Here is a 26,063-nt window from a genome sequence, read left to right as displayed (position 1 = left end):
TAATAAAATATATTTTATTGATTTTTTACAGAGAGGAAGGGAGAGAGATAGAGAGCCAGAAACATCAATGAGAGAGAAACATCAATCAGCTGCCTCCTGCACATCCTCCATTGGAAATGTGCTCGCAACCCAGGTACATGCGTTTGACCGGAATCGAACCTGGGACCCTTGAGTCCGCAGGCCGACACTCGATCCACTGAGCCAAACCGGTTTCGGCGATATCACATTTTTAATCCAAACTCCCATGATGTTCAGAAAAACCAATAAACTTTTGTCAACTTTAAAGCTATTTAATTTATGAATGCATGTAGTACAATAAATTTATGTGTGCCACTTTCTTCCTAAGCCTGTAAAACAAACTATTGAACAGAAATACCTAATTCTTCAAAGTAAACTGAATAACAGCTTCTCGGTTAAACATGTGATTGAACCAAACTTTTTTGTTAGAATTACTCTTGGTATTTTCAAATCTATCCTTCATTATACCACAATATTTAAAGAGAGCTAATTTATTTTACTTCAGGTGTATCTGCAGAGATACTTTCAGCTTAAACACTCAATAGGCTTACATACTAAGTAAACACCTATCTCATTTAATACGATTTTTACATATAGGTTGACTATAGAATGGCAGTAGTAGGTTCCAAGTCTATTTCACTGTGATGTTCTTGGAATGGCTAGCTTTTGTGTTTCAGCCTTTTCTTCAAGCCAGTTCTTTATATTCACAGTTTGGCTGCTGTGGTTCAATGCAACATAAGCGTTCAAGACAACATTTAGTGACTTCTCTGTATCTCTTTTGAAGAAAAGAACTTTTCTCAGAAATTGCTAGTATATTTCCACTCATGTCTCATTCGCCAGGATTACAGCATAAGCTGAGCCCAGCCCAGCCCTAAATCATTCAATGGGGAGGGGAATGAGATTTCCCTGACGGGCTTTATAAAACAGGATTAATGACCATCTCAATATAGAGTTTAATTCTCTAAACCTAAGGCTGCATGATGAAGAGCAGGCTCCTAAAAGGAATCTGTGTTCTCCCACAAGAAGAAGCAGGAGAAAATGGATACACAGTTGATAACCAAGAATATTAGCCAAGGGAGGACCATTTATTAGTTATTAGTTATTCTCTGGAATAACTAAAGAACAGTAATTGTTATTACTCTGTAGTACTTTATAGCATACTAGGACTTATGTAAAAAGTGCACATAGAATATATATATTTTAAGACACATTTTGAATTACATACCCACATTCTTTTGGTACTATATCCCTTGGATTCATCATACACAACACACACACACACACACACACACAGACACAGGCACACACACAGGCACATACACAAATACAACTATCTCTACACTATATGTAAATCCCATGTGCTGTAGAAATAGTAGCAAGAATATTCAGGGGTAAGAGGACCTCATAACCTTAGTTGGGAACTTTGTTTGCTTAAAACATCTTTACTCATAAACCAAGGTACTTTTATTTTTTTAATTTATTATTATTTTTAATTTCCCCCCATCAACATTTATCTCCTCTATGCTCTCTTCTACCTCCACTCCCTTTTCACTACTCCTGCAATCACACTGTTGTCCATGCCCATGAGTTTTCTCTCTCTCTCTCTTTTTTTTCTTTTTGCTCAATCCTTCCACCCCCACTCCCTACCACCAGCACCAGCACCAGATCTGTCTGCCTGCTCTCTATCTATTAGAGCCTGTTTCTATTTTCCTTGGTAGTTCAGTTTGTTCGTTAAATTCCACATGTGAGTTAAATCATATGGTACCTGTCTTTCTCTGACTGGTTTATTTCACTTAGCATAATACTCTCAGGTCCATCCATGATGTTATAAAGGGCAAAATTTTCTTCCTTTTTACAGCAGAGTAGTATTCCATTGTGTAAATGTACCACAGATTTTTTATCTACTCATCTGATGGACACTTGTGCTGCTTCCATATCTCGGCTATTGTAAATGATGCTGCAATGAACATAGGGGTACATATATTCTTTCAAATTAGCGTTTTGGGTTTCTGCAGATAAATTCTCAGAAGTGGGATCACTGTATCATAAGGCAGTTCCATTTTTTAATTTTTTGAGGTAATTCCTTACTGCTTCCCACAGTGGCTGCACCAATCTGTATTCCTGCCTTGTACGAGAGTTCCCTTTTCCCCGCATCCTTGCCAACATTTGTTTGTTAATGTATTGATGATAACCATTCTGACAGGTGTGAGGTGATATCTCATTGTAATTTTAATTTGCATTTTTCTGATTAATGATGGTGAGCATGTTTTCATATGTCTATTGGCCATTTGTATGTCCTCTTTAGAGAAGTGTCTATTCAGGTCTTTTGCCCATTTTTTATTTGGATTGGTTTTGGGAATGTGTGTTGAGTTTTATAAGTTCTTTATAAATTTTAGGTATTAATTCCTTATCATATATATTATTGGGAAATATGTTCTCCCATTCAGTGGGTTTTCTTTTCATTTTGTTGATGTAAATCAAAGTACTTTTATAAAGAAGAGTTAAGATGAATGATGATCATATACCATTCTCTAAAATGATCTTTATCCTCACATATGTGTTGACTTTTTTGTATCATTATATTTTAGATAAGAAGAGAAAGAAACATAGTGGATTAAGCATCTTCTTAAACTTTTTCTATGATAAATACTGATATCATATTAATTAAGTCACTGTAGCATCATATGACAATCCTAAATCAACTTATAAAACAATTTAACTTAATTAAATGTAAGATAATCACTATCTACTATATTAAATAAATAAACTCTCCTATGCCTAAGTAGATTATAAATATGAATAATATTACACCTCTGCCCTCCTCCAGTTTAAACTCTAGTGAATAATGCAAATATGCAAATAAGTATACAACAAGGTAGAATAATATTTATCTTAAGAGAGATAGGAACAAAGTAGTGTAGCAGTTAAAAACTTAGAGGATTACATTAGACAGATAAGTTCATGCATTATAAAAGTGTTATTTAAAACTAATTTTGAAGAGTAGATGGAGGGGAAAATATAAAATTTTATAGGGCTTCATACAGTAGTCTATGTGCAGTAAGAGTTATGAGGGGAAAATATTCATGATCAGAAATGTATGTTAGCATCCTTTGGAATTGGTCATATTGTTTATCCATTGCCTAAGACAGATAGGAATCTTCAATTTACAAATTGGTTAATGGTTAATGGAAATATATATATTTTAAGATACATTTTGAATTACATATCCCCATTTCAAAAATCCTATTGAGATTAAACTATTTCAATCTTGAACTGAGAATAACAAATTGGAAAAGTCTGAATCACTTTAAATGTTCCGTAGTTAGATCATACTGAGATAATTATTTGAAGCTAAGTAACTTTTTAAGCTTTAGAAGGTATTTTGTAGACGTTAACTACTACTTAGTGTGAGATAGTCTTAACAGATTTTATTTCAATCTTGAACTGAGAATAACAAATTGGAAAAGTCTGAATCACTTTAACTGTTCTGTAGTTAGATCATACTGAGATAATTATTTGAAGCTAAGTAACTTTTTAAGCTTTAGAGGAAAAGAAGGTATTTTGTAGACGTTAACTACTACTTAGTGTGAGATAGTCTTAACAGATTTTATGGATTTGTAATAGAAATTGAATTTTTTCTATTTTCAGATTAGTTGGGATATTTTAGACTGTAAGGAAAAATCCAGTGCCTGTTGGTTAGCTAATAAGGAAATTTCATGATGTCATATCACAAAGAAGTCTAAGCAAGGCAGCTCCTGGCTTGGTTGATTCATTGGCTCTTTGATGTAATCAAGGGCTAATCCACCTAATCTCCAAGCACCCTTCATGGCCCATCGATGACTATGGCACCTCCAGGCATCACATTGTCAAGAAAATATATTGAGGCATTTTATTGCTTTGTAAGACTGAGGAAATGCTTTCTTAGATGTCCCCAGGAGGCTCTTCCTATATGCATCGTCACAAAATGCTTGTGCTCAAACCAGGATTTGGTAATGGGAACAGTCCTATCATGATTCACTTATGATTCACTCCCAAGTGTTAGGCCTGGGCTCTCACAGAAGAGGTCAGGTATAAATTAAAATTGGGATTCTGTTAAGAAGGAAGATAGCGTGGCTCTTGGGCAGGTAACCAACAGTTCTGCAATTACAGCCTTATTTTATTTTCTTCTTAAACATTATTGTAAATTTTGTGTAATGTAGTTATAAATGTAAATTTTTATTTTAAAGAATGAGCATTATGTATGTAAACAATATTTACTCATTCCTCCCAGAAAAAAAAAAAAACACAAAAAACTCTTCACATAGGCAGTTATAGCAGAGTGCTTGAGCAATCCTTAAAAGTTATTACTTTGCACCTCAGTTTCCTTATTTATAAAATGGGAATGAAAATAAAATGGGAATGAAGAAATACTACCAACTTTTAGAGAGGTAGTAGGATTAAATGTGATTTTATAATGTGAAGAGCTTAGAAGTGCCAAGTCCTCAATAAATGTTATTGTTATTATTATGTAGGCACTGTATCGCCTTAAACAAGTGAGAATGTTTTTCCTGGTTGAGAATAATGTGACCTATACACACCAAGGAAGTGCTTGGCATTTCTGTTCTTGGGCATAGGGAATGATTTGTATGAAAAGATTTTGATGTCAATTTGTCTATCCCCTTCCCCTCCAATACAAATAGCATGATTATCCCTTTTAAACAGTTGTGAGGATGCCTAGTTGGAAAAACTCTGTGGTTGAATGAATATAGAAATGGAAGAGTCCATGTACAGAGAGGAAAAGAAAAAAAACACATAAAATAACTATCTTTTAGTTAAAATTCAAGAACTTGTCTTGCAACCAGGCCAATGGCAGACAGGCACTGAAATGTGCAAAAAGAAAAATATGGAAGGAATGGAAAATGAGCTATAGATTTATAAGTGTATTTAAAAATAGCATTTAGTACCTCATTAAAGTTTTACAGCTTCAGCTATTGGAATGGTGAGCAATCTCTCCGAGTAGTCGATATATCTACAGAGACCTGAGTATTAGAAAAATGACTCATCTTCTATATAATAAAAGCCTAAGCGACCATTAAGGTGGAATGACCAGAACGACTGGTCGCTATGATACATACTGGCCACCAGGGGGCAGACACTCAATGCGGGACCTGCCCCCTGATGGTCAATGTGTTTGCATAGGGGGAGTGCTGCTCAGCCAGAAGCCATGCTCATCATGGCTGGCAAGCACAACAGCAGTGGTGGCAGCATCTCCCGCTTCTGCAGTAGCACTAGGAGCAGTGAGCCAAGCTGTAAGGAGCCTGCCACACTGGTCGCTATGATACATAAGTAAGGAGTGAGCAGGCTGGCAGTAAGGAGCGAGGGATCCTGGATTGTGAGAGGGATGTCCCTGACTGCTAGAGGATGCAGGCTGGCCTGAGGGGACCATCCCCCCCCCCTGCACAAATTTTGTGCACTGGGCCTCTAGTTTACATATAAAAAGGAGAACATTCCCAAAAGAAGAAATAGCAAATGCAAAGCTGCGTTTGTGGACCATGTCACCTCTGTCCCTGTTATACAGCAAGCACACCTATCACGTTAATCAGTCCCTTTCTTGACTTCTGTAGCTACTCAAAGCACTGACTGAAAACATTTATATGCTTAAATGCTGAGTGAATACACGGTGTCTTCAGCCGACATTAAGATTCATCTTTTGTGGAGCTGAATGAGCTCCAGTAAGTTAACCTGTGGCACTTATAGAGCAATGTGCTAACTGATGACGTACCTGGGTAACATTGATGTCTTCATCCATTCAAAAAGCAAATGCAATGGCCGCTTTCTAATTATCAGGGACACTCCTTTCATGTTTTTCACTGAATTGAAATGAAAGAAAATCACCTGGAGAGAGAAACCATGTGGATTTTCAAGCCCAACTTCAGTGCAGAAATCGACCTCAGGCAAACAGGTAGTTAATGAAGAAGAGCCCACACTCTGTCCAACTTAAAATATTCCCAGTTTTCTAATTCAAAAAACACCTCTTTGAAAAATATTTCAAAATTAAAATGTTTTTGTTACTAATAAAAATATTATGGTTGTAACACAGATAAATTTCTGAAATTGCAAATAACTTTCTCCCAGTCTTGAACTAATGCTTTCTATCATTTGATTTGACAGGATACTACATATACAAATTGGAAATAAAGCAAATGAAAAATAAATTATAGCATTTTATCATTTCTCCTGTTAATGTTTATACTGTGCATATAAAATTTTATATAGCTCAAATTCATAGTCAATTTCAATTCATGGTTTTAGCGTGATCAAATATATTTTATGAAATGTTCATTACATAACACACTTTCCAAATTTTCTCACAGCATTTACTATGTACTCATGTAACATACAGAAGAAGTAACAAGTGCTGTGAATTTACATCTACAGAACAGAATAACAATATACAAAACAATAGACTAGTGTACATACATACATATATATGTCATACCTTTAAAAATACTAACAAACCCCATCTGTTTATAAGTTCTGTACCAAAATTCAAAATGAGCAGTAAGAGAGGTCACACCCAGGTTTGATGATTTGTTTCCAGATTCACGAACTCAAAAATGTCTTCCATGGCCATCACTTATTGCATGGAAAGGCTGCAAAACAAAATCAGAAAGAAACAAGCCCATCAGGCAAAGTACAGGGGAAACCAATTGCAGACTCCCAAAAGTCTTCTCCCAACGGAATCACAAAGGATGGGTTTAATTCCTTCAGCAATTGGTTTTGACATGTGTGAAGTGTTGCCCAATAAGGAAACTCAATTGAGACTCAGTGCTTAAGGTTTCGTTTTGGTTACTGGTTACATAGATATCCCCTGTCTGGCATATACCAAAATTCCAGACTCCCAGGAGGAAAGCATATATTCAAGATAAACTACATTGTTTGTTTGTTTGTTTGTTTATTAAAACTACACTGTTGATTGTTTGTAAAACAGTTTAGGCACAGTGAGCTACTCTTATCAGCTAGGGAATGATGGGGGTACTTCTGAAATCCAAGTTTGCAGATGCCAATTAAAGCCCAAACTTGCAATTGTGCCTTTCTTTCTTTTCTTTCTTGCCTTCCTTCCTTCCTTCCTTCCTTCCTTCCTTCCTTCCTTCCTTCCTTCCTTCCTTTCTTTCTTTCTTTTCTTTCTTCTTTCTTTCTTTCTTTCTTTCTTTCTTTCTTTTTAATGATTTCAGAGAGGAAGGGAGAGATAGAGAGAGATAGAAACATCAATGATGAGAGAGAATCATTGATCAGTTGCCTCCTGCATGCCCCGCACCGGGGATCAAGCCTGTAACCCAGGAGTGTGCCCTAACCAGGAATTGAACTGTTATCTTCTGGTTCATAGGTCAACGCACAACCATTGAGCCACACCAGTTGGGCACAAAATCAGGCCTTTTGAAGGATAGTGTATCTTAGCCTTGCTGTTGATGACTCTTTTCTGCACAGTAGTTAATAGCACAGTTTTATAATCAGGTGCCTTTGGGCTCATATCCACATTCTACCATTGATTCTGATGTGATCTTGAACAAGTTATCTAAGCACTTTGCACACCTCAGTTTTATCAAATGTTACGTAACTTTAATTAGGCAATTATATCATCAAATTGCCACAAAAATCATATGTAATAATTCACAATTATTAGCACACTAACTGCAAAGAGTAGTAACTCAATAAATAATGATGAATATTTGGCATGATGAATAACAGTATATGTAGCAGCTACTTTCACAAAGCTTAGAATAGAATGTATGAACAAGATTCAAACAGATTAAATGAAGACTCAATAATTGTGTATATGTGTATTTGTTACCAACTCTAAGTGCAACTGGAGTTCTCAGAGTGGGCAAACTCTGTAATTTATAAGAACCCACAGAAATTTCTTTACCAGAATAAGTATCCTTTTGGTAAATATGGAGCTACACGAAGAAAAACAGAGGTAGCTGACAGAAGTAGCTTTCAGAGGACAAGGAAGTAGTGGGAATACAGGTGACAGTATCAAGATCCTTACACTGCTCTCTGAGGAAACTCTCCTATACAACTTCATAGTTAACACGCATGTGGCCTTGACACTAAAAATTCTTCGATTGGAAAGCAGGATCAGAAGAAATTAGATACAGTCTGATACTTTTGTGAATTTTTTGCAAATAAGACATTATTATTCTTGCATGTCATTTTTAATAACTGCTTGATGAGCAAATAGAACAAAGATTTTTGATGAACAGCAACTGCTGTACTTAGATATGGGCTCAGATATAACTATCAGTAGGTACAGAGTTTTCTTTTTTGATATAACTAATGATTAAACATCATGATTAGTTGAAAACACATGCTGAGTACAAACTTCCAGAATGATTGAATTAATAAATGAATGAATGAATGAATGAGATCAGTCTATAATTAGGCCTATGATTAATCAAAAGGGGGCACCTGGGAAGCTAGCTCATGCTAAATAAAAATCACATGTGGTGAGAATCCGTTTTTGTTATTAATTTTATATTTCTTGTTAGTGACAATAAACTAAGCTGCTTGTAAGATAGAGAGATAATGGACGGTATCATTTTACATCTAATGTTAGATGCCTCCTCAAGCTAATATTAAGCATTAAAAATTCTTTACAGCCCTAATCGGTTTGGCTCAGTGGATAGAGCATCTGTCTGCGGAGTGAAGAGTCCCAGGTTCAATTCCATTCAAGGGCATGTACCTTGGTTGCGGGCACATCCCCAGTAGGGGGTGTGCAGGAGGCAGCTGATCGATGTTTCTCTCTCATCGATGTTTCTAACTCTATCCTTCTCCCTTCCTCTCTGTAAAAAAATCAGTAAAATATATTTTTTAAAAATTATTTACAAAATGAGTGTATTTTACTTTATATCATAATTTAAATTTTGACCAACAACTATTACAAAGTAGACATATTTTATGACATTTTATATGTATGAACAAGATTCAAACAAATGAAATGGAGAGTAAATAATTGTGTGTGTGTGTGTGTGTGTGTGTGTGTGTTACCAACTCTAAGTGCAACAGGAGTTCTAAGAGTGGGCAAACTGTAATTTATAAGAACCCACAAAAGCTTCCTTGCAGAATAAGTATCCTTTTTGTAAGTATTATGGAGCCATACCAAGAAAAACGGAAGTAGCTGACAGAAGTAGCTTTCAGAAGACAAGGAAGTAGTGGAGTATGGAGCTTTGATTATTTCTAAATAATCACTTATGAAGTGTTCTTGTTGTGTGTTTTTTGGCCAGGAAAAAGATTATAGAAAAGTTATGTAAATGTATTCTATATAGATATCATTTAACTAAAGTATATAGCTTAAAATAAAATTATTTGTTAAGATTATAACTCTTACTGCATTTTGACTAATCCCAATGTCGAAACTATCTAAGCCATTTCAAAAAAAAAATGCCAGCACTTCTAAATGTTTTCTTTAGTGACTTTCTTTAGTTAATCACAGTGATGGGAAAGCTTTGATGTAGTTATCCGAACATTTAGATATAATTATTTCACATACATTGCAAATTTAGTTGTGATTCACAGCCTATGTTCCAATTTAAGTTTACACATTTTGGGCAAACAGAATTATAAAATGTAGTAAACCAGCTAACTCATTTTTTAAATTATCTAGGCACCACATAGAAAATGGTATACATAATATTAGTGCTACTGAGAAGAGATCATTGTTATTAATCCAAATAATTGGTAAATGCCTTTGAATTTATTCTGATTGTCTAGTTTTTATCAAAGCACCCACCACAGTTCTTAAAATAATTTCTTGATTATTTCTTTCTCTGGACTATAATGCATTGAGGATTAACTCATCCTTGGCATGTGAAAACTGGCTCAAGAAATACTGTATTAAACTAATTTGAGTTATGTTGAATTAAATTGAGTTAGTTAAATTATTTTAAGAAAAGTAGTGTCCCTAGTTTCAGATGAAATATAATTTTAAGTGAAAAATGGAATGTCAAATTAAATCATTTACACATTGACAAGTTTTATAAACTAGTATGGATTTTCATTGACTCTAAGCCTCAATTGTTAAATTGTATATTATTTTTAATATTTATTGATTGATTTTAGAAGGATTTGTTGTTCCACCCATTCATGCATTCATTGGTTGATACCCATATGTGCCCCGCTAGAGATCAAACCCACAGCCTAGGTATATCTGGCGAGGGCAGTTGTACCATTATTTTATAAAATACCATTAAAAAAATGATGTGCACTAAAATAAGATGCAGCACTTTATTAGTATTTATAACTTTAATTTTATAATTACCAAAAGAGCTTTTAAAGACATACTTACTTTAATTTAATCATTCTTGAATATTTTATGCATATACACACAAATACACACATATATCCAGAAAATGTACATTTAAAAAAATTGAGCAGGGCATTTCAAAACCTTCTTTCCAGGCAGTATTTGGCTCTCCTAAATTAGTTTTTGAGTCCAAATCCTGATGTTCATGTTTAACGTAAGAGTTTGTTCTCCTTGTCCATGAGGGAGCACATTTTAAAGGAGAAATCCACCATTTTTTTCTGGTAATTCCATCTAAACTACAGCGTCCATTCTGCAAGTTTGGACTGGTACTTTCTTGGCCCTATCAGAATGTGTCAAAAGAAAAATTTTTCAGAAAACAATGAGGATTTCATATTCCATTTTAAATGGTCCTTAAATGGTTTGATTAAAGTATGAGTTAATGTGAGTTATTCTTATTGCCCAACCAAGCGACAGAAATAACATACTAGCACAGTTTAAGCATTCATGGGCCATGATAGCTACATTACTACCTATGACTGCACCCTGATAAACAGGAATTGTTCAGAGATCATCAAGTGTAAGATATCCTTATTTCTAATACAATAAGATATGGAAACAACTGGTGTCTTAGAATCAAAGAAACAATATTAAAGAAAAAGCATAATGGGTTCTAATTTAGAAATTGAACTCTAAGAGCATGTGTGTGTGTGTGTGTGTGTGTGTGTGTGTGTGTACAGTATTCTAAAAAAAAAATTCTAACACAAGTCATTTATATCATGGCTAGATTTTTGTTACATAAATTTTCCTGCATTTACTAAGATATTTAGACAATTTATATTTTGTCTCAAAAGTTGAATGACTATGATCATAAACTATATATTATGTAGTTCTCATGTGTTATTTTATGTGCTTTTACATGTATGATTAAAGATAACCAGTCAAACTGATTGGAATGTACTGAAGTCTTCATTATATGCTCTGTGTACTGCTGTTTTTCTTTGATCATTAAAATGTGCATTCTCAGCTTTCAAAATTAACAATGTTAAAAATGAACGACCCAGCAACTGAATATTTCTTAATCTCTGTACTCAGGTCCCATAAGCAGTATTTTGGTGAATAAATACGGCAGCCGGCCAGTGGTGATGCTAGGAGGTTTGCTGTGCTGTGTGGGATTGGTCGCAGCCTCTTTCAGCACCAGTGTGATAGAGCTCTACGTCACTGTGGGATTCATTGGAGGTAAGTTCTGTCTTCAGCTTAGTATTTTAACACTCATGTTGCTCACAAAGCTCTCTAAAATACAGGAACAATAGAGCATTCTCATTGTTTCTTTGAATTTTATTTTATATCAGGTACGATCTTGAATTATTTTCATCTAATACATTGAAATACTAGCTATGGAATGTCCAATCAAAATTATTTCAGGTAATGGGAGAAAATGATTCATCAGATACATAATGCTCTATCATATAAATCTCAAAAACAAAAGAGCGTTGGCCTGTTTTTGTCATTTTACCCTTTACTCTTCAGCCAGTTAAGATGGCTGACAGAAGCTTTCTGGCATATAAATAGCTTCATTTAAAAAAATGTATTTTTCAATACTATATTTTTCATCAAATATAGTATTTACAATATATGATATTTTACACAATAGGTTAAAAATGGTGGCAAAGAGTTATTTTCTGGATGCACTGACCTAGCTTTAACAATAGAATTATTGTATTCTGTTTATGGTGGAGCTCTGTGTTGGTGCCCCTTTGTTTCCTTCCTAAAATGATTCTGGTATAAGCTCCAGAAGGCACATTTGCCACTGAACACAAATATTTTCAAATGACGTCCTAGCATGTGGTTATAGTTGTTTCTCATGCAAAATGTCTCTGGACTTAAACTGACCTGAATATGTACATTTGGAAAAAACAATGTTTATTAGCCTCAATAATAAATTGAATCAAACAAATCTGTACTCAGTGGTAAGAAAAATTAGACTTCAATATATAAAGAAATTGAATCTTTTTCTTATGCCCACAGATAACAAGGTAGACATATTTCTCTTTTTATTGTGATTTTTAGGTCAGTCTAACCTTGCACTTATGTGTCATGTGGTGAGAAAAATTTGAAGCATTAAAGCCTACAACATAGTGATGTTAAATCCTTCTCTTTACTTCCTATCAACACCTCTCTCTCTCTTTTCTTGGTATGGTAAAACATCTTTTGTGAGTGAGAGAATCTTACTCTATCCAAAACATTGCCAGAATGGAGAGAATGCCCTTTCCTTTGTGCTGAAATGCCATGCATTATATTTGACTATGGAAGTAAGGCTAAGTTTACAAGTAGATGTATTAAGGAAAAGGTGATCTGGGAATTACTGCACCACAAATAGCAACAGTATTATAAAGGTGGGGCAAAAACAGGTTTACAGTTGTGAGTGTGTGAAACAGTTTATTCTTGTATTATTATTTATTAATTATTGTAATACAAATAATTGCAAACCTTACTTTTCCCCCACCCTGTATATTATTCTAACTTTAATTCCATTCCTTTGGGTCTTGGAGGCTTTGGTGCTGCTAGAGTCAACCATTAAGTACACCTATAAAAAAATTATCGTAAGTTATTGTCAGCCAATACTTTTTGGTATCTGAAATCAGACAAGTTTTTCAGAAACCTGACTCAGCACACATTAGCTGTGTGATCCTGGGTAAATTAACCTTCTTATGCCCCATTCTCTTTGTCTTTAAAATGAGGGAAATGATAGCGCTATTATTTGGGAGGTCTTGGAATGATTAAATGAAAAAGTTAACATGGAGTACAGAGTGCCCAGCATTTTTATTACTTTTAAATAAATATTAGCAAATAACAATCATCACAATGTCATTATATAATATCTCACAGTTCTAGAATTTAGTTGATTTTGGCAACCGTATTTTTGTTGTTAAGGGAATTAAAGCTGAAGAAGTCTAAATGTTTTGCCAAGTAGCACACATAGGTAAGTAGTTGAGGCAGATTTAGATTTTTTTTTATTTCAAATCTCGTGCTTGTTTTGCCATGCCAGAATAGGAAATAGATGGCCACTCTCTCTTAAGGAGAACTTGGATTACCATCTGAAAGTAAAATTCCAGGTGACAGAATGGCGACTGGGGGAGAGGAGATGGCATAGGATGAAGAAACTTAGCACACAATTTCAAAACACAACTTGGGCCCTGGCCAGGTAGCTCAGGTGGTTAGAGTGTCCTCCCTGTGAGCCAAGGTTGTGGGTTCGATCTCCAGTCAGGTCACATGCAAGAATCAACCAATGGATGCATAAATAAGAGGATTCAACTCATCCTGCACTTGAGCTAGAAGCTCATGACAATGTTATTCTTTGTAGTGTGTCTCTCTCTCTCTCATTATGTGTGTGTGTGTGTATGTAAAAGTTAAAAAGAAAAATACATTGAAAACAATTCCTGAGTTTTAATTTTGGCTCTCTCTCTCTCTCTCTCTCATATGTGTGTGTGCGTGCGTGTGTGTGTGTAAAAGTTAAAAAGAAAAATACATTTGAAAACAATTCCTGAGTTTTAATTTTAGTTCTTCCACTTTCAAGCCACTGACTATAGGCTGGTCAGTTTTATTATTTGTATGTTGGGTCTCTCTACACTTATTCTGCATATCTCGCAGGTACGGCAGAGGGCAGCGGTAGAATCAGGGAGCATACTGCCCTGTTACTCTCCAAGCATGCTCTTCGTTCCTCCCAGTCAGCGGACCCTCCTCCTCATAGAAAACATTTGTATTGTTTGCAATAAGTATTTGTACTCAGAACTGAGTGTCCGGAATCTAAATACTTAACTACTTGGCAGTACTGTCTCAATTACATAGATTAGTAAATGCAGAATTTGTACTTCTATAACTCTTAAAATAATATGGAATAATATATAGGTGAAGAGTGAAAGAGAGGTAGTTTATATCAATCAACTTTGTGTACTTTTTAAACAAACTTTTGCATTACTATTGCTAAATGGTACCGTGGCGAGCTATAAGAAAGAACTTTCAAAGGCGATATTTAGCACTGCCAAGAAGCGCCTAGACAGCAGGGACTTGTGACTTATATGAACAATAACCTCTACTCCCTGAAATAAGACTATGTCTCAAGCCCCCAAATTATCTGCTTTTTAGTTAACACGCACATGCATCTATATTCATGAAATGTGGAATGTGAGGATGGAGAGCATGGAACTAATGACATGAATTTATTATTCTTTTTTATTATTTGCATGGCTTTGAAGAAATATCTCTGGGGAGACCTAAGATTGCTTATAAGTGACAAAACTTTTAGTGTGTTCAACTGAAAAGAAACCATTCATGTTTTAAATGCAGTCTTTCCCAAAAGGAAATAAATCTATCATTATATATATGTATGATATATGTGTGTGTGTGTTTGTATATATGTATGTATATCTATATATGTATATATATTTATGTAAATATGAAAGGAGATGAAAATCTGTGGAACTAAGTGATTGCAATTATAAGAACTAATAATTTTGTCCTAGTTTCAACCTAGTCTCTGATTTTGGAAACATCAGTAAAAATTTTTGGTTTTATTTTTGTGCTTTAAAATGTAAGGAATATGAAACCATCATACATACCAAGTGTCCAGTTATGAGAAACTTTTTATGTGCCATTCTGTTGATATTGATGATGAACAAAAATCCCCACCTGCCATTGCCTTTTGAGTCCTGCCTTACCCAGTTGACTGTAAGTTTTGAAGACTAACTTCTTTGTGAGTGGCATAACGTGTTTGTGTTTTCCTTCCTTCTGTTTTGTTCTCTGCAGGTTTAGGTCTAGCCTTCAACCTGCAACCCGCCCTAACAATCATTGGCAAATACTTCTATAAGAAACGCCCCATGGCGAATGGGCTCGCCATGGCCGGAAGCCCTGTTTTCCTAAGTACATTAGCTCCTTTCAACCAGTTCCTTTTTAATATGTTCGGCTGGAAAGGAAGCTTCATGATTTTGGGAGGCATATTGTTGAATGCCTGTGTGGCTGGGGCTCTCATGAGGCCCGTTGAATCCAAACTAAGTACTAAGGCTCAAAATAAGATGGGCGAAACCGAGCTGGAGTCGGGTGTGAAAAACAGCCACAAGAAGCAATCAGCCTGGGAAAAAATTAATAACTATTTAGATTTCTCCCTTTTCAAGCATAGGGGTTTTTTGATATACTTATCTGGAAATGTCATTATGTTTCTAGGGTTTTTTGCCCCCGTTATATTCTTGGCTCCATATGCTAAAGACAAGGGGATTGATGAGTACTCTGCGGCCTTCCTGCTGTCCGTTATGGCTTTTGTTGACATGTTTGCGAGGCCTGCAGTAGGATTCATTGCCAACACCAAACTTGTTCGGCCTCGAATCCAGTACTTCTTCAGTTTTGCAATTATGTTCACGGGAGTGTGTCATCTCTTGTGCCCATTGGCAGAGGACTACATAAGCCTGGTGTTTTATGCTATATTTTTTGGCCTTGGATTTGGGAGTGTTAGCAGCATCCTCTTTGAAAGTCTCATGGACCTTGTGGGTGCTCAAAGATTCTCCAGCGCCGTGGGACTCGTCACCATCGTGGAGTGCTGTCCAGTTCTCCTCGGCCCTCCTCTGGCTGGTAAGATTTCTCATCCAGGAAAGCAAAAAGCATCAAATCAATAGCTATTGACTGAGATGTTCTTTGTAATACATCACATGCTTTGTGATTTAAAAAATACGAATAGCCTGAAGGACGGAGGGTGTGTTCATTTTAGGGTTTATTATGTGTTTTTGAACTTCATAATTAGTTGAATTTAGATCTAAATTTGTTTCAAACGCTGGACCCATGAACTTAAGAAGTTAAGTTAAACGGGTAATGAGTTGCATAATGTTTAGGTTTTTTACCCATACCAGTTGTTTTGGTGTTTTTAAAAATGTTTAATGAAAAGGTCACTTTTTAAATTTTATCATTGGTGATAGATTTCTTTTCCATCTATATTAAAATTAGTCAAAAATTTAAAATAGCTCTCTCAAAAAGTCAGGATCTATTTTCTTATTGGTTATATTGATACGGAATTTGTTGCCAGTACATGCCTAAGGGAGGAATACTTTTATAATACCCACTGATAGGGTATATATATATATATACACACACACATATATATATATCAATAAAAGTCATTTTTATCAGACACTTATAGTTCATGTGTATACATTATAAAGACTATATTTCAATTTTAAGATCTAAAATTTTTTTAATATGCTTACAAAAGCATCTGTGTAAATAACCCAGTAAGGACTCTAAGACGCATGTATAAATTCATTTTGAAGTTTAGACTTTACTTAATTTTTGTTTATAACATATTAATGTTATAAATATTAAATGCTTTTTGTGGACCAGAATTTTTCAGTAACCACTCTATATTATTTTGGTTAATACTAAACTTGTATTCACGTAGCCTCCTAGCCTGCCCCCTGGTGGTCACAGTAAATGCCGGGCTAAATGTAAAATTTTCAATGTATTTTAATCAGTTTACGAAAGGTTTCTTACATGACATTAAGGAATCATTTTGAAAGTAGGAAAATTTATCTTTAATTTACCAGCTTAAGACACTGACTTTTTACCTTTGCTTTTTCACTTGGTTAGGAATGAGCTGTGTATCTGTGTACTTGCTGTCCACCATGCTTGTCCTCTAGTAAACTGCACAGTTGTTTTGGGTGGTATATCCCTCAGTGTGGATGTAGCATGGCACCAAAACAATTTTTAAAAACAGTTAAAACCAGTCAGTCTATTTATCAGCCAATGGATTTTATTTTATAAGACAAGTACAATTGGCCTATCTTTTCATACAGAAGCAGTTTTACCAAATGGGTTTTAGAAGCCTATTCGTTAGCAATAAAATTCTTAGTATCAACAGAGAAAATTGTTATTTCAGTAGCCATGGTGGGATGATAAAAATAAAAAATAAATAAAAAAGGTCCACAGATGTAGTGGGTGGGCTTTTGGGATGAAAATGAAAGAATCTGATTTGGCTGAAGTTCTCCGTGGGCTGAGAACCTACAATATGTTTTTTGTTTGTTTGTTTTGTCTCTTAGGTAAATTGGTGGATGAAACTGGAGAGTATAAATATATGTATATAGCCTGCGGGGCTATTGTGTTCCTAGCAAGTGTGTGGCTGCTCATTGGTAATACTATAAACTATAGATTGCTTGCAAAGGAAAAGAAGTTGGAAAAAGCAAAGGCGGAAACGTATAACAAGCCTGAGTCCCGAGAATCTGAACCTTTGAACGCATCTAAACAACGTGATGTTGAAGTCAAAAGCACGAGACCAGGGCGCCATCTCTCAGAAAGAGAAACTAATATATAGCAAGAATCACACCTCTGATTTCAGTGTTTGTGACTTTTTAAAAAATATGTTTTTGTATTGATTTTTTAGACAGAAAGGAAGGAAGAGGGGAAAGGAGATAAAAACATAGATGAGAGAGAAACATTGATTGGCTGTCTCCTACTGAGGATCCAGCAGGCAACCCGGGCATATGCCCTGACCAGGAATCAAACCAGCGACCTCTTGGTGCATGGGACGACGCTCATCCACTGAGCCACACCGGCCGGGCCAGTGTTTATGACTTTCTTATGAGAATTTTTTTTTTTCCCTCCAAAATATTGGAAAGGATTTTAGTTTAAATAAAACATCATAATGAATGACGGAGATGAGATGTCCCTCAATGGCAGATTTTGAATGTTTCCTTTTTAAAAGTTATATTTTGAGATTATGCATATAAAGAATCCATGCAAGGGTTTTATTTTCATACATGACTCTGGTTGTGGTGATTAAAATAATTTCCAAATCCTCCAGTGACTTCCAGTCTTGATTATAGAGATCTGAATTCCAAACCCCTGGTTTAAGTAGTTAGAAGGAATATGTTTAATCCTATAAAAATACCCTCTCCACATTTCATTTTTTAAGATATTAAAGTGTGAAATGGAGCTAAAGGCAAATGAATTTCCACTCACAGTATCTGGAGAATAAAAAACAAATAAGTTCAAAAAGAACATTATCACCATACTATTTTTTTTCTTTTTACTTAAAAACTATCCATGGAGAAAAAAAGATGTGTGTTATATTTGCATACAACTGTACATGTGGATTTTAAAGATAAGAACATAAGAACATGGGTGGTGGAAATGAGGTGATCTTAATTTGAAAATACAACTAACTTTTTTAAACCGTAAGATTTGATTAGCCCCTGCACATGCTTTCTTGGGGGGGTGTTGGTGGTGGGGGGCATTAGTACCTGGTAGTAGAGAATAGCATCCTCAAATTAAGTTTTAGAATTTTTACCTAATATGTAAACTAAGTTAAAAGCCTAAATTACCCTCAAGCAATGGACTGCGTCCATTGATTTTAAAAGGGATTTTTAAAAAGATTTTTTATTGTTTTTTAGAGAAAGAGAAAGAGGAGACAGAGAGAGAGAGAGAGAGAGAGAGAGAGAGAGAATGGAATATAGAGCTTGCAACCTTCAGAGCAGGGATGATGCCCAACCAACTGAGTTGCACAGGTCAGGGCTAAAAAGGATTTTTGTTAGTAATCCAGAAAGTAATAACCAGGGATTTTATTTTAACCAGAACTCATCTGAGCTATTTTCAGACTGAGACAGCAAGTAGAATCAACCCAAATCCTGGTGGATAGGTTTACAGATAAGCCAAGTTGTAATTTTTCCCAACACGCAGTGGTGATCAATAGGTTACTGTTATGAGTAATGCATTTGAGAAAACTAAGAGTGCAGGGGTGCTTATAATGAGCCCTCTAAATTCTCATTTCCTCCCTTCCCCAAAAATGTAAAAGCAAAAACCAAAAATCACAAATAGGCTTTTTACTCAGCTGCTGAAAATGCCTCATATTATAGGGATGTCGGCACTTGAAAATTCTGCCCCCTACTGACGGGGCTTCCTGCTGCCTCAGAACTTACCTGGTAACTATTAGCTAAACCAGGAGACTGTTACAAAACAGCTGCTAGGAGGCTGCGCGTGACCTGGGATATGCACTTGTGAAGGGCAGGGATCGTGTATAACAATAGCAAAAAGCTTGCAATCCTGCGGCCCAGATTAATTTCGCAGTTTCTCGTTTTCATGGCGATGTGAAAACATCTGGGAACCTGCAGCACTCTTGAATACAGTGGCACATGATAGTTTTCTGTACATTCAGAACTAGAAATACCATTTTGAGTTATAAAGCGCTTGTAAACAAGAAAGAAATTGTGCTTTACGACTAAAGGTATAAATATTTTCGTCTACAGCTCTGAAGTTTAAGTTAAGACCATGATTAGTAAAAAGCATGTAGTGCTTGATTATTGAAATGATATCACTCTCAAGATGTCAAAAGGAATTAGCTGGGGTTTTTGTGTGTTTTATTAATTGCGGTAGAGGCAGGTGCTGTTCTTATCCCCTCAAAGATTGTACCTGTATATCAAGCTTTGGTGATAGCTTACATGAAGGATGTAATTTGTAAAATGTATGCGCTGTTTAAGCATGCGGTTCATATTTAGGAAGCTATATAAAATTCCATATTTCATTTAACGATCACTGTTTGCATAAAAAAGAGGTATTTGTATTTTTCAAATATTAAGTGAAACGATATGTGCCAATACCATCAGTAAATTAATCAGGGAAATGTGGCAGTATATGGCTGTGGGTTTTTATTACTATTATTATTATTATTTTCATTTTATCCAATCTTGAGTCTTGAATGAGCTATTTTCATATTATGAGTGCTTTTCTATGTAACTCTGATTCGTCATAAGCAATGCAACATCGTAAATTAGTCACTCTCCAGTCTTCAACATTTCCCAAAGTGTCTTGAATTCTCTGGAGACACACTTGTAAACGAATATAGATATTAAACTCAGGGGTAAGGAGAATAAATAGCAGAATAGTGATCATGGGTTTTAGGTCTAAGGCTATAGTCCTTTTTATCATCAGCTGGTAGAGACGTGCTGGTGGGTGGCATTCCAGGAGTTCTCTCCACACAAAAAGGTTTATTCACATACTGACGAATTTATTGTCAAAAAACAATTCATATTTATTTTATTGCTCCTTGGTCATCTTCATTATACTTTCATTTCTGGCACTGATTATATCAAATTGTTTAAAAAAAGAAAGAGAAGGAAAATTGTGCATTCAGAGTGCATGATATGATGTATACAGTCATATCTGGCAGTGGCAATGCAGCAAGTTACAAATACGTACACATAGCAATGCCCATACATACATATTGAAAATTTAAATCAGAGTACACTGGAAATAGTGGTATAAATTCTCATACAGGAGGCAGAATTATTCCAGGGCAAAATAAGTTTTTCTACTTGTGCACTCTTCCTGCTCCCTTGAACTTGTTAAAATATTTATTGACTTAACAGAATCTTTCAAAGATTGAAAAGAGAATATTAACTTAGAACATTCATTATCATTTTGCCACATAATAATGATCTTTCCTGGTCCTTTTTAGGTCTAAACAGCACACATTTAAGAGGCAGGGAGTCAGGCTTTGGTGTACTTCATGTTGGAAGACTTGATGTTTTCTCAGTGTAACTTCACATGACACATAAGTTTCACTTCCTTAGTACAGAGTTCCAACCACCTTATCTACACACACACACACACACTATTCCCAGACACTAGGAAATAACTAAAATCATTAGGTTTGATACACTTGAATGTGCACTTTAGAAATCTAGGTATTTTTTACTCATCCTTCTCTGGCTGCACATGACAACTGAGGATAAAGAAAAAAAGACCATAAGATGTATTAATGTAAGTTGATGTTATAAAATATAAAAATAGCCTTAATCATTAGTTGAAACTTATTTCTTATCAAAAATACATTTTCAAAAAAAAACACACCCCAAAACCTCTCATTTGTATAAAATTTTAGGCTTAATTTAAAAAAAAAAAAAAGGTGACTGTTAGGCTCAATTTAATAGGAAGAAAGGATGCAAAGTGGGACGGGATCTAGTCTTTATGTATTATGCATTTTGCCTACCTAATATTTTTTAATATTCAAGCCAAATCATGAGTAGAGGCTATTGGCCTGATATAATAGCTGACTGAAACAAAACCAAAAAAAAACACAAAGAAATTCAGCAAATTACCAAAGATAAAAGGTAATATGTGACAGAATCAGAACTAAAACTCAGGTTTATCTAAAAGCAGAAAGAGCCCCTAGGATGTTTACTACCATGCTGCCTCCTAATAGAAGGTATAGAAGCTAGATACAATATGGATACAACAAATTTAAACCTTATGCAGGGAAACCAATTAGGTTTAACTTCAATTCATATTATGATTTATATAGTGTTTGTTAGAGGCTGCATTTGCTATAACCTGATTACATAATTTCAAGTTGGCTGTTTTTCTAGTCAATGCACCTTATCCTAAATCATGGCAATGATTATGTAATATCCATAATTATTTTAATGTAACTTTTCATAAAATTAATGACATAGTTGTATGATTCAAGCATAATATATTTTCCCTGAGGTTGAGTTTAGAAGAAAAAAGTTATTTTCTTTATGGATAAGTAATTCCCATATTGGTAGCTACTTATTATGACTCAAGAATTAAAAGTACTTATTATGAAACATTATTTTCAGAATTATGATCCTTATTTACAAGATTATCCTAAATTACAAAAAAAAAACCCCACTTTAAAAAGTTTGTGATATATCAATAACTTGGTTCATCTATGCAATATATATATACTTCTGTTATTTTCTTCAATGGCCCCTATACCCTTAACTCATTTTTCAGGTTTTCCTGAACATCTATATCGTCATTTTTTTCCCTGTTCCCTTTGACCTATAGACAGAACAAGTGCCATTGCTTTTTCCCTCATTCCAAACTTTTGGCATGCATGGAGTACTGCTCTCCTTAGCTTTATTTCAGATGGTGCACTTCTAATGTCTTCCATCCTTCACAGGGTCACCCACGCTGCATCTGGTCTTATCTGTGGTTAGCAGCAGTGGCCATATTCCTGGGGCCAACAGTGTATACTTTTGGCAATTACCACTGATCCTTCAAATAAGGGAACTTGTGTGATTGTACATTCAATCCATATATATTTGAATGCGATTTTTAAAAATCTACAAAAATTGATCTTTTTGCGCTTGGCCCTTATTCTCCTGGATGTTTCTAATTTTCTTAAAGTGCCTGACAACTTGGAGAAACCAGACTTACCTTCAAACATAGCAGCATCACATCATCCTGTAGGTCCTTTCAATCCAATGACATCATCCATACAGCATACCGAGTAGATTCCTTACCACAACAGTTCACAATACCAAAGAGCATCACAATGATTGAGATAAAATAGGAATTAGTCTTTACTCATGTCACTTCTTTTTAGGGTTGGGATTCTACATGTCAATGTGCATGACCTCCTGTACGAGAAATCGACTTCAAAACCAACAGACCCAATTGTCAGTAATTATAACGCTCGCATAATCAAAATCAGAAATTGAGCTCCAGAAACTATCTCTGTCGATCCTTAAAAATTGAATGATTTGCTGGGCTCATGGGATTTTGTTGTGATATTCTCTTCTTTGCTCGCAATAGCCTGTACACTGTAGGTTTTAACTCTGCCTGGTTTATTTCACTCCTCTGTCCCTCACTGCTTTTCTTTCACCTTCTTTGGCTTATGTGCGATTCATGAAAGAATTGCTAGGGTAGTATTGAAATTCATGATTGTAGGTCTCTGCCTTAAAAGGAAAAGTAATGCTGCAAAAATAATTTTTTACTTTAGTGGAGCACAGGAGAATTTTTTTAGACCGTATTACTTCTCCCATCCCAACCCCATGCTACTTTACCTTGCCCCTTTCTTTTCCTTCTTCTTTTTTATCATTATTTTTAAAAATCATTTTATTTTCTTTTTTTACAATGTGTAGGTCAAGTTCTTAGAATGTTTCATCTAATTGTGGACATTTTTAGCACAGGGTTTTCGTTTCTGTGGAGGGTTTAGTTTACTTCCCCTATTTGCCCGCTCTCCATGTTTCTCAATCTTCATAGGTGCTTGTTAGTAAGTTGCATAATATTCAGTACTTCAGCAGACGATTGATTATTCAGAGGTCATAAATTTACTGTCTTTCAGCAGATATTTTTCTTCACACACCGCAACAAGCCTTTTGCTCTTTTGTTTTAAATTCAAATATGGCAAAATAAGCTAGGGAAACACAGGCACTCAATAGATTAATAAAGAGTTCTGGTCAGATGAACAAAAGAATTACGTGAATGTCTGAGTGAAGTTTTAACACATTCTTCTAAGACTTTCATTCTAGGTTTACTGTTGTTTTGCTCTCATATGTATCTAAAAAAAAAGGTTTTAAGTTTAACCCAGTTTCTATAGCTTGTTCATTAAAGTACAGGACAAATTTTTAATAAACTATTTAATTGACTTTAGTTTTCTACCAATGCTATTCTAAATAAAGTATAAATATTTCTGGATTTAGTGAAAAAGGACATGTGAACTGAACTGTTTATTTTCTAAGCATTATGTGTAATTTTGATTTGTGTTGTATTTTTTTGATATATTTATGTATCAAAGATATATTTAATTAATTTGTTTTGTCATCTCTTGTCTTAGGTTTGTTACAAATTCATACTTTTGCAGAATAATACCAGAACAGGTGAAGGGCTTTGACTAAAAATATATCTGCCCTCTGAGTGACTGGATAAGCCATATCACTTGTAATGGTGAACTTTGTAGCGTGTATACATACTTACCTGGAAATACTCTAACCTTACTTGAATCCTTTATTTCCAAAATGAATATATTTCTCCTAATTGAATTATACTTTACAAAATTGTTTGTAAATGTAATTTGAAGAATATTTGATGATTCCCACAATAGATAATTTTGAGTAAATTGGACGTAATAACTGGGGGGGGGGGGGAATGATTTTGTCCAATATGTATATGTTGTTACAGCGATATCTAAGTCATTAAAAAATACACACTAATGATTTATTTAGAGAGTCTATGTGTCAGTATTCTATTGATTCCTTTTTCTGTCTTATGCTCATATTTTATTTTAGAAGCACTACTCGCTTATTTGTTCCCTAAAAGTATAATAGCACAGCACAGAACACACAATACAAGTTTGTTGAATTATTAATTCATAAGCAAGAAATTAATGCCATTGGATAATCTCGAGGAGAACACCCCAAAAATATTTTTAAAGATTTTTTATTGATTTCTAGAGAGAGATGAAGGGAGAGAGAGAGAGAAACATGGATGTGAGAGCAACACATCAGCTGGCTGCCTCTTGCATGTCCCTGATGGGATCGAACTGACAGCCCTTCAGTGCATGGGACAACACTCCACCAACTGAGCCACACTGGCCAGGGCCCCAAAATATTATTTGACTTAAAAATATGAGAATGGATTAATAAAATAATTAGTATAGGATCTGTCTCAAAAATACTTGTTTTTTTAAATGGTCATTTCACCTACTTAAACAGTACTAAAATCTACAAGAGGTGTCTGGCAAAAATAAAACTAGAGTTTCTTTTATCTTAGAGATCCCATCTACCTTTCTTCTCATTTTATCTAGATATATATTCTTCCTAGATTTTTACTCTTTTAATTCCATTCCAGAACAGGGAAAAAAAATGAAATCACTTCTAAATAAAAGATTCCTGATGAAGGGGAAGAATAATTGCTTTTAGGAAATCTCTTTGTAAAAGTGTAAGAACAGTAATCTGTACTCTTAGTATTTGTTGCTTAGTTCATCGAGGATATTTACCCTAAGAACATACTTTAATAAAAGTTTTGATAAACATATTGTCACAGTAAAATCTTTCCTGAATAGGGCCCTAAATGCATCTGCAGTCAATGATGTGTTTGGTTAGATTCAGCTAAACTGATGTTCATATATAAATTTGTGTTGTCATTGTGACCGGGCAAGTCTCAGTACTCAGTGAGTGCATTAGCTAAATATAAGGTTCCCTCTTTGGAATGAAGATGAAAATGAGATCAGGTATAGGAATTCATATACTGTATTGAAGATGGGAGAACAGGATCTTTCTATTCAGTGGTTAAAGTTTATATTTGATTTGAAACCTTTTATTTATAAGCACTTCCCTCCAAATGTTTTAAACTAGTGTGTCAATTTTTTCTAGAATAAATATGTCCCCATTTTTGAGGAATTTTAAAAAACATTTTCTTGTCTACGTGTATTATTTTAACAAATATATTGTTCTCATCCCATTATTACATTGGGCAAATATTAAAATAAGGGTTACTGGGATAAAAATTATACATAATAACATATTGCTAATATAGATATGACTTTCCTGGCAATAGCCACACATAGCCTACTTTTGCAAGAATTCTTTAGGATTTAGATTTAGGGGTTAATCTGTAGAATTTTTTTCAAAGTATAATTATATCTGAGGCTGTATTTTTATGATTTTTAAGTGAAAAAACTTAAATGGATTTGCTTTGCTCTATAGGCATCTTAAACACCACTGAACAAATGATCGATCATACTATTGCAGCTACTATAATAGTGAAATAGATAGCTTTGCCTGAAACCTAAGATAATCCAATCAATTGTTTTCATATAATTTAAGTTATGGTTATATATATTTCATTTTTTCAAAAACTTTATAATAATTATAATTGAAAAATTAAAATAATAAATGCCTTTTAAAGTTTAAAAATATAAGCTAGAACCTCTATTTTTTGCCTTCTTACAGATGAATGTACTTAAAGTGATTGTGACTTGATC

General features: G+C 34.6%; 1 protein-coding gene across 3 annotated transcripts in view; it reads left to right on the top strand.

The window, feature by feature from the left end:
* The window catches only part of SLC16A7 (solute carrier family 16 (monocarboxylate transporter), member 7), a 137,878-nt gene extending 120,131 nt beyond the window's left edge, over positions 1 to 17,747 (top strand). For all 3 annotated transcript variants that reach the window (XM_015569803.1, XM_015569802.1, XM_006772734.2), the window contains 3 exons: positions 11,393 to 11,536; positions 15,104 to 15,919; positions 17,377 to 17,747. In XM_015569803.1, the coding sequence (XP_015425289.1) occupies positions 11,393 to 11,536; positions 15,104 to 15,919; positions 17,377 to 17,648 (1,232 nt within the window). In that variant the 3' untranslated portion in view covers positions 17,649 to 17,747. The remainder of the gene's footprint in view (positions 1 to 11,392; positions 11,537 to 15,103; positions 15,920 to 17,376) is intronic.
* The last annotated feature ends 8,316 nt before the right edge of the window (positions 17,748 to 26,063 follow it).

The sequence above is a fragment of the Myotis davidii genome, unplaced genomic scaffold (genome assembly GCF_000327345.1).
Source record: "Myotis davidii unplaced genomic scaffold, ASM32734v1 scaffold506, whole genome shotgun sequence".
In the NCBI taxonomy this organism is placed as follows: Eukaryota; Metazoa; Chordata; class Mammalia; order Chiroptera; family Vespertilionidae; genus Myotis; species Myotis davidii.
The sequence above is the reverse complement of the archived record's forward strand: the minus strand, read 5'-3'. Positions and strand labels throughout refer to the sequence as shown.